A 14,651-nucleotide genomic window follows, 5' to 3' on the forward strand; every position below is an offset into this window, starting at 1 on the left:
GATTATCTGGGTTGTGAATATGTTTTGTATAGTTCTTCTATGCATTCTTGCCACCTCTTCTTAATATCTTCTGCTTCTGTTAGGTCCATACCATTTCTGTCTTTTATTGAGCCCATCTTTGCATGAAATGTTCCCTTGGTATCTCTAATTTTCTTGAAGAGATCTCTAGTCTTTCCCATTCTTTTGTTTCCCCATTCTGTTTGTTTGCACTGATCACTGAGGAAGGTTTTCTTATCTCTCCTTGCTATTCTTTGGAACTCTGCATTCAAATGGGTATATCTTTCCTTTTCTCCTTTGCAACCTAGGATTATCAAATAATTATTTTTTTGTTTCTTAAAGATTGATCTGAGATAAACATTCAAGAAAAAAAACGTCAAATACTCAAATAAGTTTGGATATCTTTGATTTAGCCAAACCAGTTTTCAGCAGAATTTTTCAAATCTATTAATATGGTAATGAACTCTCTGAATTTGTAAGAGGAAATATGCATTATAACAAAGTTCCAATAATATATGATCATGAAACTCCTTGTGTTCATGGATTCCTGGAATAGCCTTTGCAGAAATTTTGCTTTCTTCTAATCATGACATTTTAGAACTAAGTGGAGCCTTAAAGTGACTCAATTTTAAACTCTAATTTTTCAAGAGGGAAACAAATGTGAGTTTAAGTGACTTCCCCGCAGCCATACAGCTCTTTGATGGTAATGGCAGGTCTAGAATCTGTATCTTCATATTCTTGATCTAATGTTCTTTGAATCTGGTCAAAAATAAATGAAGTCACTTGATGACCTAAATGTGAAGGAAATCCAAAATGTGCCAATATGCATATATGTATAGCTGATTCACTTTGCTGTACAGTAAAAACTAACACAACATTGTAAAGCAACTATACTCCAATAAATTCTTTTTTAATTAAGGAAAAATAAGTCACAAGATGCAGTGGCCCGAAGGCAAGCCTTTTTATTCGCTTACACATATGTGGTATGTCCTTTTTTACCTGTAAGAATAGTAAAATGCAAATTCTTTCCTGTGAACCTCAAATCGCCCTTCTGACAGCTCATAGCATCCTCTCTCTCAAACCTTCTTAGATATCTGATCTTCCTGAGGATTTAAGAGTCCCTGATTATTCTCTGTAAAATCTCCATGTAGAGTGGATATCACACTCTGTTGACCATCCCATCTTATTAGTCCCTCCAGCAAAATTTAGCCAGAAAAATTTCCCTTCCAACATCCTGGTCCAAATTGATGAGGCTTCCCTGGTGGCTCAGAGGTTGAAGTGTCTGCCTGTAATGCGGAAGACCTGAGTTCAATCCCTGGGTTGGGAAGATCCCCTGGAGAAGGAAATGGCAACCCAGTCCAGTATTCTTGCCTGGAAAATCCCATGGACAGAGGAGCCTGGTGGGCTAGAGTCCATGGGGTAGCAAACAGTCGGACACAACTGAGCAACTTCACTTCACACTTACACATTGCAGTCATGTAGACATCCTCACACCCCGTAAGTGGAATTTAAAAAGGGCTTGTAATTTAGAAATGGAATCACCTTTCCGTTAGGCAAAGGGACAATGTGAACCTGAAACCCTTAAAAGTTCTGGACCCTTTAACTTTGAAACAGAGTTGTAAGAAGTATGTCCCCAGATTGAACTGCATTATTATTTGTCAATATACTGTTGTAGTAATGAAACATTTGATATAACTTGAATGTCCAGTAGCATAGTATTGGTTAGTGAATCAAAGTGTATTATGAAGTACCCTACAGCCAATAAAATTTATATTCTAGAGCAGTTCATAGAAAGATATCAACAACAGAGCTTCTGGAAAAATGTGCCAGGAAGAATGTTTTGGTGCCCTTTGCCTTCTTGGGAGATGGTCAGGGTCTCATGGGGCTTGAACCCCAGGTTAAATGTCTCAGAACTGCAGGCATCCTTCCCTGTTATCACTACTATTCATAAAAATGTTACTTTTTATGTGTATGCCATGAGGTAGAAAATATTCAGAAAACTGGTCTAAAATATATTACATGTAAAAAGATTATGAGATATTACTAGAAAAGTATGTATTTTTATAAATAGAGATACACTCAAAATTGTGCTAGGAAATATTCCCTGCCTATGTCTGGGTGATGGGAATACAGTGATTTTTATTCTCATGCTTTTACTCATCTACATTTCTCTTTTTTAGTGAATGCTTTTCTTTAATAGAAATAACATGACAATTGTAATTTAATACTTACATGACCCTTAATATGACTTATCTTGTTTTAGCCTCAAGCAGGCCTGTGAAGTGTAGGCACTGCTATTATTATTTTCATTATGTCACTGCTATTTTTAAATTTCAGATTTGAAGTTATTAGGAACAGGACAAGTTGATGCAGGCAGAAAGAAGAAGGTGGAAATGAGACATATCTGAAAAGTAGAAATAAGAGAAAATAGTAACTAATTGTCCACGGGAAACAAGTATGTGTGCCTCCAAGATATTGAGGATTATGGCATTGGTAACCAAAAAAGGAATCAAGAAAATACAAAATCATATGAAGATTTTAAAGGAATTTAGATAAATGGCTAGTTTTCAAGAAGGAGTTTTGAGATTGGCTCTTTAATTGTTGAGACTGAGAAGATAGCCTGCCAGGTTGGTGGAAATGTCCAGGTAATGGCCAGTGCTCAGGTGAGAGAGAAAACCTGAAGCTGTGCATAGTCATCCACGTGGAGCCATGCTTACAGCCATTCAGGAGAAGGGCTCTCCTGAGAAAAGAATGTACTCAGAAAATCAGGCCGCCTAAAGCCTTACCGTTTAGGCCTTGTGTCCACAGACCCCCTAAACTTGACAAGCACGTGTAGAACAATAATAAAATGGAATTCCTCGAGTCCTTGTGCATGGGTAGGTATTGACAGTGGATGGCATGTTCAAATAGTTTTCATTGTTTTTCCTTAGATCAGAGACTACTTCATTTCTTTTAAAGAAAATGTAGGTAGAAAAGACATTCAACAAGCTTGTGGTGTAATGTGACTGAGCAGCATCCTAGAAGATCGAGTTCAAAGTGAAAGGTATCCTAATCTTGGGAAGAAGTGATCAGAAGTTGAGAAAATGCAACTGAATCATGACAGATGCTTGGTATATTGCATTTTGGATGAGGAAAGGGTCAAAAATACAAAATGAAGGGTCTCTGAATATGCATGAATACAATGAGCAAAGACGTAAGAATCTCAGGAAAGCACAGCTTGAAAAGCAATATGCTGTATATATTTGTGATGGTGCATATAAGATGTTTATTAGGAAATATTTTTTCAGGCAGTAGAAAGACATAAATGTAATAATATAATCACCTTATTGTATTTGACATTTAGAAGAAATATGTTAGAAATACATAACCATATTTCCTGTCAAGGTCCTTCTTTTAACAGAGTTCAAAATTATTAAATATAATACAGAGAACATCAAAGAAAAATGAATACATAACTGTAAAATGTGCTTTTAACAAAAAGCTAATGAGCATGGTATCATTTATCTTTGGAATCAAAAGATCAAAGGATGATTTAATAAGGATCAGGATTATTATGTTACGCAAGATTGTTGTACAGAACTCTTGGGCATCCTTAATGCTAGTAGAACAATAGGAAATAGACTGAAATCATTAATAATCCCCCAAAGTACATGTGCATATATATACACACACGGGCTTCCCTCATGGCTCAGATGATAAAGAATCCATCTGCAATGCGGGAGAACTGGGTTCATCTCTGGGTTGGGAGGATCCCCTAGAGAAAGGAACGGCTACCCTTGCCAGAATTCTGGCCTGGAGAATTCCATGGACTCTATAGTCCATGGGTTTGCAAAGAGTCAGACATGACTGAGCAACTTTGACTTTCACACACATACACAGACCGCACATACAGTATGTATGTGTATATAAGGGTATGTTTTTATAGAGTCTAGAAGGATACATATAAAGCTATTAATAGTTATTATTTGTATGTGGCATTGATTATAGATGTTTTTATTTGTTCCATATCTGTATCTTCTAATTTATCTACAGTAAACATGAAGTGTTTGTACAGTAAGAAAAATATCTGTATAATATTATAGAAGCAAATAAATCACTTCCCTCTCATCCATATCACCCAGCCAACCCCTAATCTATAAAACCTACTTTTCATAAGATTCTGTATAACAGTACTGGTACATTTTATCTGTTTCAGATGCTAGTGGAAAGTAACAACCTTTCAGACAAGATCACTGTTTTGCCAGGGAAAATTGAAGAAATCTCACTTCCTGAGGCTGTAGATGTAATCATTTCAGAACCAATGGGATACATGCTGTTCAATGAAAGGATGCTGGAAAGTTACCTTCATTCCAAAAAGTGGCTGAAAACAAATGGTGAGCTGGCTAGTTCTTGGTTTTGAAAGTAGGCTAACTTTTCTGTAAGATTTGCCATCTTCCTTCCCCTATATTCAATCCTTTACAGAAAGGAGGAAAGAACATTTCTGTTAAACCAGGTGTTTGACTTCCTCATCTTATTCTCCCATAATAATTGAGCTAGTCCCCAAAAGACCCTGATGGCTGTGGTGTTCAGAATGGTTAGAAGACCAGTTCCAAGTGATGTGTTCTTGTCCTGACGCAATCACTTTCTGTCTTAGCTAACTTGGCCTGATCTTGTGACTTTGGCTTCCTCATCTATATTATTAAAAGTAATCTCTAAAGCCCTTTCAAGTTTTGGCCTTCTGTAGTGTGAGAAAGTCTCTGGTGTTCGTTTCTTCTTTCTAACATATTCTCTTCTGCTGTGTTTCTTTCCCTATGATCACTACGTGTAATTGAGATAATAAGATAAAGTTCAATATTCTCTTTGTGCTGACCGAATATCTGTGTGTGCTAAGCAGACTTTGTATAAATTATTTTATGAAAACCTTACAAAGCTTGAGTAATGAAAGCTTTCAGTTTATTTGAAGGTTTACTGCAGAGATTCTTGGTGATTTTATACTTCTTTCCCAGAAGATGTTTAGTTATGTCTGAAGACATTTTGAGTTGTCATAACTGGCAAAGGAGGTACTACCAGCACCTATGGGGGAGGCCAGGGACTTGCTAAATATCTTCTGATGTGCAGGATATCACCCCCACACATCAAAGAGCTATTCAGCCCAAAATGTCAATAGTGCCAAGAATGAGACCTGGCTCGGTAGGAGACAGTATGACAGTCCCCACTTAGAACACTGAAGCACCGCGAGGGAAAGCAGCTGGGCAGGGACAGAACCCTAATAAGTCACAGAGCAGGGATTTGATGCTAGATCTGTCTGGCCCTGAAACCCATACTCACAACTCCTTGCACACACACTAACTTTCCGCTCTTCACCAGAGAGGGGACGTATTCCAATAACACGTTTCTTCAAGTGAGAGTTAGAAAAATAACCGGCCAGTTTTAGCAGTTGTATCTCTAGTGAGACTGGCAGCTCCTTCCTTCCCTGTTATACTGACCTGAAGTTACCATCGTTACGGCTCGCTGCTAGTTCCCAATGAAGACAAAATCGGATAAAATACAACACGTACTCACCAGATTACCTGGTATATATGCATATAAGTAAAGGTTGATGTTTGTCTGTAATTTCCTGCTAAGTCACTTCAGTCGTGTCCGACTCTGTGCGACCCCATAGACGGCAGCCCACCAGGCTCCCCTGTCCCTGGGATTCTCCAGGCAAGAATACTGGAGTGGGTTGCCATTTCCTTCTCCAGTGCATGAAAGGGAAAAGTGAAAGTGAAGTCGCTCAGTCGTGTCCGACTCTTGGCGACCCCATGGACTGCAGCCTACTCTTGCCTTCTAGTCAAGAGTACTGGAGTGGGGTGCCTACAGGTTTCAAAATTTAGGGATTTTCCAATAGGCATTTTTTTAAAAAACGCATGCAAAAATAAATGAGCTTAGGTAAAGTATGCCTAATGTTAAGAACTTCGTTCTCATTCCCATTATAAAACAGTCAAGGAAGATTCTGGAAGCCTTGTGGTCTGTAATAAAATTGAACTATGGGAGATGAAAGCAAAGGAACAGCTGTTTGGATTTCCTCCTCAGTGGAGGAGGAAAGAATTTTTATACCTTTTCTGGATTTTTCTCCAATGGTTAGGTGTCTTCGTATGATGAGATTTTAAACAAAGTTAATTCACATGCATCTGATGAGCTGCCCCCTAAGCTGAATATTTGGACTTAATATCTGGGCATCCTTTTCCCCCAGATATTAGGGACATATATGAAATTTTATATTGGGTGATGTATCTTTAACTAGACAAGTAGAAATGAATACTGATTTTATCAGCCTTCTACCCTGTGCATTCCTGAGGGAAAGGATGATTGATTTTTTTCCAAATTATTTTTATTTTCCATCAAAATAAGACATAGTTTACAACATCACATAATAATAAAAAGACAGTGAAAAATAGTAACCCTCTGCTATGCCTCTTCCAATCCCAAGACTGCTCCCTGAAGGCTTTTTCCTTTTCAGCTCTCTTTTCTATTGCTTCTATTATTTAACTACACATTTCCATGTAAAATTATCATGTTGCTCTTCTTGTCACCCTCTGGTTGAGATGTTAGCTCTCCTATATAGCAACTCCTCTTGTTGAGGAACCCCCACCCCATCCTCTTGATGTATTTATACAGGTCTTCAGTCCCTTATCCAGACCTTTGATGGGGCCAGGTATGTTTCAGAATTCAGAATCTGGAGGACTTTGGAAAGGCTGTAGAATAACACAACATATGTTATACTTCACTCCTCCAGTGGGATCTGAGGCAACACTCCACAATGAAACATGTAATATTTCTGCAACAAAACACGAATATGGATACCAAGTCCATATTGGTATGGATTGTTGTTATTGTTCAGTTGCTAAGTTGTGTCCAACACATTGCAGCCTCATGAACTGCAGCATGCCAGGCTTCCCTGCCCTTCACTATCTCCTGGAGTTTGCTCAGACTCACGTCCATTGAGTCAGTGATGCCATCTAACCATCTCATTCTCTTGTCGCCCCCTTTTCCTCTTGCTTTCAGTCTTTCCCAGTATCAGGGTCTTTTCCAGTGAATCGGCTCTTCACATCAGGTGGCCAAAGTATTGGAGCTTCAGCATCAGTCCTTCCAATGAGTATTCAGAGTTGATTTCCTTTAGGACTGACTGGTTTGATCTCCTTATTGTCCCGGGGACTCTCGAGTCTTTTCTAGAACCACACTTTGAAAGCATCAATTCTTTGGTGCTTAGCCTTCCTTGTGGTCCAACTCTCACATCTGTACATGACTGCTGGAAAACCATAGCTTGAAGTATTATGGACCTTTGTCAGCAAAGTGATGTCTCTGCTTTTTAATGTGCTGTTTAGATTTGTCATAGCTTTTCTTCTAAGGAGCAAGCGTCTTTTAATTTCATGGCTGCAGTCACCATCCGTAGTGATTTTTGAGCCCAAGAAAATAAAATCTGTCACTGTTTCCATTGTTGTCCCCATCTATTTGCCGTGCAGTGATGGGACTGGATGCCATGATCTTAGTTTTTTCTGTGTTGAGTTTTAAGCCTGCTTTTTCACTCCACTCTTTCACCTTCATCAAGAGGCTCTTTAGTTCCTCTTTGCTTTCTGCCAGTAAAGTGGTATCAACTGTATATCTGAGGTTGTTGATATTTCTCCTGACAATCTTGATTCCAGCTTGTGATTCATCCAGCCTGACGTGTCCCATGAAGTACTCTGCTTAAAAGTTAAATAAACACAGTGACAATATACAGCCTTGACATATTCCTTTCCCAGTTTTGAACCAGTCCAGTGTTCTTGCCTGGAGAATCCTAGGGACGGGAGCCTGGTGGGCTGCCGTCTATGGGGTTGCACAGAGTCAGACACGACTGACGTGACTTAGCAGCAGCAGCATTGTTGCATGTCCCATTCTTGCTGTTGCTTCTTGTCCTGCATACAGGCTTCTCAGGAGGGATAAGTAAAGACTATAAACTCAAGTCAATTCAGGTCAGGTCTTGCCATCATATAATGTTGCAAACCTAACAAAAATCTGTTGCTTTGCAGAGCTTTTTGGATTTTAGAATTTTTAAAAAATATAAGGCAGTATAGACCTACATTATTACTTGGTTTAAATCAATAATCAGTGTTTACATCATTATGACAATGTAAATACTGTTCAGTGCTGAGTCAGGTGATACAGTAGGTGCATCCTCTCTGTATGTGTGTTCAGTTATGTCCGACTCTCTGTGACCCCATGGACTGTAGCCCACCAGGTTACATATGATTATGTATCTTTTTCATGGAATCTTTTGTTCTTCCTAGAGTTAATTGCCTTTTTTTTTTTTTCTATATACTCATGACTGATTTTTTCCATGCTTTAACAGGTCTGACAGATTGCCTATCAGTGTTTATTTTGTAGAATTCTCACGTAATTCTCTGTCCTCTTCTACCGCACGAACTGGTGGCTCTCTAGTCCTATTGTACGGCTACTCTACTTTGACTTTTGGTCATCATTTTTTGTCTTCTCTGTTTTGATTTACACCATTCCTTTCAACAAAGAATATTTTCCAATAGCTTCTGGAGAAAGGATGCTTGAGAGTTACTTTGTTTGTTGAGTCCTTGCATTATCGTTTTGTTAGATAGAGAATTTTAACTTGAAAGCAACTTTTACTCAGTATTTTTAAGGCATCTTTAAGTATCTGGTCTCCTGTGTTACTGAGAGTCCAATGCCATTCTGACTTCTGAACTGTTAGAATGGCATACTTTTTCCATCTTGATGCTTTTAGTAGTTTTTCTTTAGTTGTCTTAGTGTGAGACATTTTAAATTGCCATGCTGCACATGTAGTTGTTATTTGTTTAGTTGCTAAGCCCTGTCCAACTCTTTTGTGACCTCATGGACTGTAACCTGCCAGGATCCTATGTCCATGGGATTTCCCAGGCAAACATACTGGAGTGGGTTGCCATTTCCTTCTCTAGGACATGTAATGGGTATGTTAAATCAGAAGACTCATTTTCGTCTTCTCTTGGAATTTCTCTTGTATTTTACCTTTGATGAGTTCCTCTCCTCCATTTCATCTGATATCTTTGAAATTCCTGTTAGACTTGGGCTCAGAGCTCTGAAACCTGACAAGTGTACACAAATAATGATACATTTGACTTTTCCAAAGTTGTTTAATATCCTTGAAATTTGAAAAACTACCAGCAGTCATTACTGTTTTGACAACAGTTCTTGAGATTTAGATGGAGAAATGTGAATGATGTTACACCCATGGTTTTTCTCTGATCACCTCTGAAAATACTATGAATGAAATGATTTGTTCAATTTTAAGAGACATCAAAGGGAACATAGCTAAAGTATGAGACCATTGACTATAGGAGGGAATTATCCCCTGAGTTTTTTTCCTTCTACTTAATAGCTCTGTGATTATGGCTGAATCATTTAAATTTCCCTGTTTCTTAGTTTTCTCATTTATAAAATGAATATAATAATAGTACCTGCTTTATATTCTTGTAAGAATTAAATGAATTAATACATGGAAAGCTAATGGAAAGGTTCAAGACAGGGTTGACATAACCAAGAAATTTTAGATACTATTATTAGAATGATGATGATAATTACAGGATTTATAGTTTTTTAGATAGTGAGTGCTATAATGCTGATCACCACATCTGCCTGCCCAGAAAGGCCCAACTTCAGGCATGCTAGCCTAGGTGTTTGTTTTCTGCTAAAGTAAATGCGTTTTCCCCTTTTAATTGCAAATGTCAGGAACAAAATGCAAGTGTGGCTTCCTGGCATGGAGAATGGTGAGCCAGCACATAAGCACAGATCCTAATAGCACTTAAAATGATAGTAAGGTTTTACATCAACAAAGTTGAGAGTGAAAATACTAATGATAATGTGATAGGAGGATTGAATGTAGATTATTTTTCTCTGATCACCTCTGAAAATACTATGAATGAAATGATTTGTTTATGGCAAAGTTGTTTTTACAGAAAATAAAAAAATAAATGGAGAGCCTGAACTCTGAGGCAGCACAGAGCATTTCAGCTCTCTGTGGCTCGGGAACTGGTGCATGGTACAAGACGCAAGGCTGCAGCTGAGCCTCTGTATAGAAGGCACGAGAGGCTGGCAGCTTCAACTGAAGCACGTCGAGTGGCAACAGCAGAAGTATTGAGCAACAGTGGCAAGCAGAGCTACAGCAGATGGGAATACCATTCTGCTTCCAAAGTGAAGGTGCCCATGGATCTGGGAGATCTGCAAGGCATACCCCTGCAAGGTCTCACTCCAAGGAAGATGCCAGGCATTTCAGATCAAAGTCCAAGTCCAGATCTGAATCTAAGTATAGATCCAGATGAAGTTCTTGAAGGCATTATACAAGGTCACGATCTCAGTCCCGCTCCCACAGTAGGTCCCATAGCAGATCTTACAGTGGAGATTATGGAGGATGGCATTGCCACAGTCATCCTCCCATGTGAACTCATAGGTGTCATGTTGGCAGTTGGGCAAATCTTGATCCCAACTGTTGTTTTGGAGTATTTGGGTTGAGCTTGTCCACTACAGAAAGAAATCTAAGAGAAGTGTTCTCTAAATATGGCCCAGTTGCTGATGTGTGTCTATTGTATATGACCAGCAATCTAGACATTCAAGAGGATTTTCCTGTGTATACTTGGAAAATGTCAATGATGCCAAAGAAGCAAAAGGGCGTGTCAGTGGGATTGAGCTTGATGGAGATAGTATTAGAGTTGATCTCTCTTTAACAAAAAGAGCACATACCCCAACCAGGAATTTACATGGGGGGAGCTACCTGTGGCAGCTCACACCATTGAGTTTACTTATGACAGAGGATATGATTGAGGCTGTGATGGTCGGGACTATTAAAGCATATCGTATAAAGGAGGAGGAGGATGGAGAGCTGCTCAAGACAGGGGTCAGATATAGAGAAGATGGTCACCTCCTCCCTCTTATAGTCGTGGACGGTACAGATCATGTTCCAAACCTTAATCATACTCACCTTGTCACTGCCGAAGCATGAAGATGAAGACTTCCTGAAATCTGCCCTAGAGTTGGGATATTGTTTGTGGACAGTACTTTTTATTATCTCCTGTTTAAAAAGTGAACAGTGCCTAGCGAAGTTAGGTGACTTACACCTTTTATGATGACTACTTTTGGTGGAGTTGAAATGCTGTTTTCATTGTGCATTTGTGTAGTTCAGCGCTTTGTTCAAGGTTAAGTGTTTTCAGAAAAGTATGTTTTGCATGTATTATTTTACAGTCTAAAATTTTGACTGCTGAAAAGTTTCTGTTGTGTAGAACTTCATGTAAATGGTTTTCTTCCTGAATCCAGAGTATTCTGAAGATCAAAGCCTGTGTGCAAAATGCTACCAGTGGCAAAAAGCAACAGTACAGTTTGATTTTTACATTTCTTTCTAACATATCAATGCTTAGCAGAACTGTTCAGATTAGATTGTCAGTAGTAAATTCAAGACAGAAAGGCCCGTTTTCCTCCAGTCCACGAAACATACCATGCTTTTTATACCTGCAATTAAGTGGTAAAAATTATGCTTTGTAACTCTCTACTGCTAGTATTAAAACTAAAGATCTTTCAATACAGCAAATGCTTAATGCTTATATAAATGTGAATCTGTCAGCCTTTGTGTAATCTGTATTATATATAGCAGGGAATGAGTTACACAATATATGCCTTCAAAAAGCTATTTCTTAAGGCTGTTACAAGGGGATAATGGTCTTTCAACTAGTTATCAGCAAGTGACGAATACATTCCACCACAAATGTGCTCTTGATCTAGCTTTAAGACTATATGGAAGAACTGGGTGCTTCAGAGTTTGAGAAAAAAGAAGGGAGCACCATACCTGTGTTGTGAATGATCTGAAGACTTTGTTCATTTTTTAAATATTATATTCAGGTCCCCTTGGAGAAGGAAATGGCAACCCACTCCAGTGTTCTTGCCTGGAGAATCCCAGGGATGGGGGAGCCTGGTGGGCTTCTGTCTATGGGGTCGCACAGAGTCGGACACGACTGAAGCAACTTAGCAGCAGCAGCAGCAGCTTGCTTACCAAAGGAGGCCAGTTTCATGCAAAAGTTTTGAGAACTGTGTTTAAATAAACACAAATGAAAAGAATAAATAAATAAATGAATGACGGAAATGCCCAGATTTCTGAGCACCAGACATAGAGAAAGGAAAAAGCCAATAGCTGAGAAGGCCAGTCAGCCAGCTTAAAGGCCTCACCTAAGACTCTAAGCTTTCATTACAGCATAGCTTTGTGACTTGCTATGCTGGGAGGGATTGGGGGCAGGAGGAAAAGGGGACAACAGAGAATGAGATGGCTGGATGGCATCACCGACTCGATGGATGTGGGTTTGGGTGAACCCCGGGAGTTGGTGATGGACAGGGAGGCGTGGCGTGCTGCGATTCATGGGGCCGCAGAGAGTCGGACACGACTGAGCGACTGAACTGAGCTGAACTGATGATAGTCTCTTATATGGCCTCCAGTCTGCTGCCTAGTTGTTTTTTGTTTGTTTGTTTGTTTTTTTTGCTGCCTAGTTTTATTATCACTGCTTTGAGGCAGCTTTATGCATTAGCCTGTTGCATGGTGACTGAGATGGAATGAAAGAATGGAACCGGTTGAATGGCAAGTGAGCATCTTCAGTCAGAAGGCAGTAGGTGTCGTCTTTGAGCCTCTTGTCTTTTACTCAATAGGAATGACGTTCCCAACATTCAGTGACATCCACTTGGCCCCCTTTTCTGATGAGCAGCTATACATGGAACACCGCTCCAGAGTCAACTTTTGATAATGTTCTTTTCTCTCTTCTCCTCCTTTTCAGAGTAAACCAACATTCCTAACCTGTTGACACAGTGGATCAAAAATTGGAGGCAGGGACTGACCTGGGCACTGTAGGAGGTTTGGCAGCCTTCTTGGCATGTATTACTGGGTGCCAAAGGCACGCTTCCCACTAGTGTGCCAACCAAAATTATCTCCAGACATTGCCGAACATCCGCTTGGAAGGCAGAATCACCCCTTGTTGAGAATTACTGAAATAGAAGTGAAAGTGTTAGTTGCTTAGTCGTGTCTGACTCTTTGAGACCCCAAGGACTGTAGCCCACCAGGCTTCCCTGTCCTTGGACTTCTCCAGAAAAGAATGCAGGGGTAGGTAGCCATTCCCTTCTCCAGGGAATCTTGCTAACACAGGGATTGAATCTGGGTCACCCTCATTGTAGGCAGATTTTTTTTTTTTTTTTTTTTTTTTACCATCTGAGCCACCAGAGAAGCCCCTGAAATAGACAAATAAGGGAGCTACCATTCAAAATACTGCCCTAATGCTAAAGTTAATAGCATCCTCCCCTGCCTACCATTTCCTCTTTCCACTTCATCTGTTCCTTTGGCCCAAAACTATGGTTTCTGCAAGAACATGCCTTTGTCAGAGAACAGATCAACCTATATACCTTGATGTAAAGGAGTTGATCAAAAAGATCTGGAGCTTCCCTACTAATTTTAGCTGGTGACTTTGGGGCAGTTCATGTCACCCTCCAGACTTGATTTCTTCATTTGTAAAATGAAAGCTAACATAAAACCCCTGATAGTTTGACCATGTTAAGTCACCATTCCTTTTGCCTTTCTTTTTTACTTATTTATTTTTGGCTGCACTGGGTCTTTGTTGCTGTGTGCACACTTTCTCTTATTGCAGCGGATGGTCTCTAGTGCGGGCTCAGGAGTTCTGATACAAGGGTTTAGTTGCTCTGTGGCATGATTCCTGGACCAGGGATCAAACCCATGTCCCCTGCATTGGCAGGCAGATTCCCAACCACTGGACCACACGGAAGTCCTCTTTTTGCCTTTCTTTCATGAGATTGGTCTTTAGAAGGAGAAAAGGAGAATGATGGTGTTGGACCCATGGGAAGGAGAAACAGAATAGACACCATCTGAGTGCAAATGTTAGGTGTGTAGGAAGGAGCGCAGGTGTGGACACGTGGATTAGGATGCGTGCTAAAATAGAACCTTTGCGTTCTGGCTGAAGTATGCAGAGCTGTCCAGCAGAGATATCCAAAGTTGATTTCCAGGACTTTTTCTTGGTAATGCCATCTTCTGGTGCAGGAGAAGCAAAATAGGAGATGATTTGGTTTCTTGGGTTATATAGAGTTCTGTGAGGAGTGAGATCAGAGTTACGATTTTTCTTTCTCCCTAGTTTTTTCTCGCAAAATTGGCTTTCTTACTAGAGTCTGCTTAATCTGTAATTATGAAACTACAAGCCAGACTTTCCAATGGGGATGAATGGCCTCTTAGTGTATGAGTATGTGTGTGCTTAGCGGGTAGCAGTTATGCCATATTAAGGTCATATAGACTCTAAATATTTCTATTTTAAATGCCCAAGTTGGAGAGATAGGAGTTTCAGGTGACAGAGTATGCCAGACTTATAGGGGAGGTTAATTGTCCAGGTATTTCTTATGTGACCTCCCAACCATACCATCTGCTGGCATCTTACTTATTAATACCTGGACAATATTAACAATCATGGCTGTCTCCCCATCAAACCTGCAAACATGCTGCTATTCATTCCATCAGAAAAAAAAATTTTTTTATACCTCACTTCCCCAGTCAGCCACCACTTAACTTATTGCAGTGAAGTTCCTCAGAAGAGCTGTCTGTATTTCACGGCCTCTAGTCACATCCCTCG

The 14,651-nt window shown here is 39.7% G+C and overlaps 1 protein-coding gene across 1 annotated transcript in view; it reads left to right on the forward strand.

Moving 5' to 3' along the window:
* Positions 1–14,651, forward strand: part of LOC128052052 (histone-arginine methyltransferase CARM1-like) — a 172,123-nt gene that overhangs the window by 120,011 nt on the left and 37,461 nt on the right. Inside the window, 2 exon segments of the mRNA XM_052644521.1 lie at positions 4,193–4,370; positions 12,679–12,769. Of these exon segments, the coding sequence (XP_052500481.1) occupies positions 4,193–4,370; positions 12,679–12,769 (269 nt within the window).

Source organism: Budorcas taxicolor, chromosome 8, assembly GCF_023091745.1.
Source record: "Budorcas taxicolor isolate Tak-1 chromosome 8, Takin1.1, whole genome shotgun sequence".
Classification (NCBI taxonomy): Eukaryota; Metazoa; Chordata; class Mammalia; order Artiodactyla; family Bovidae; genus Budorcas; species Budorcas taxicolor.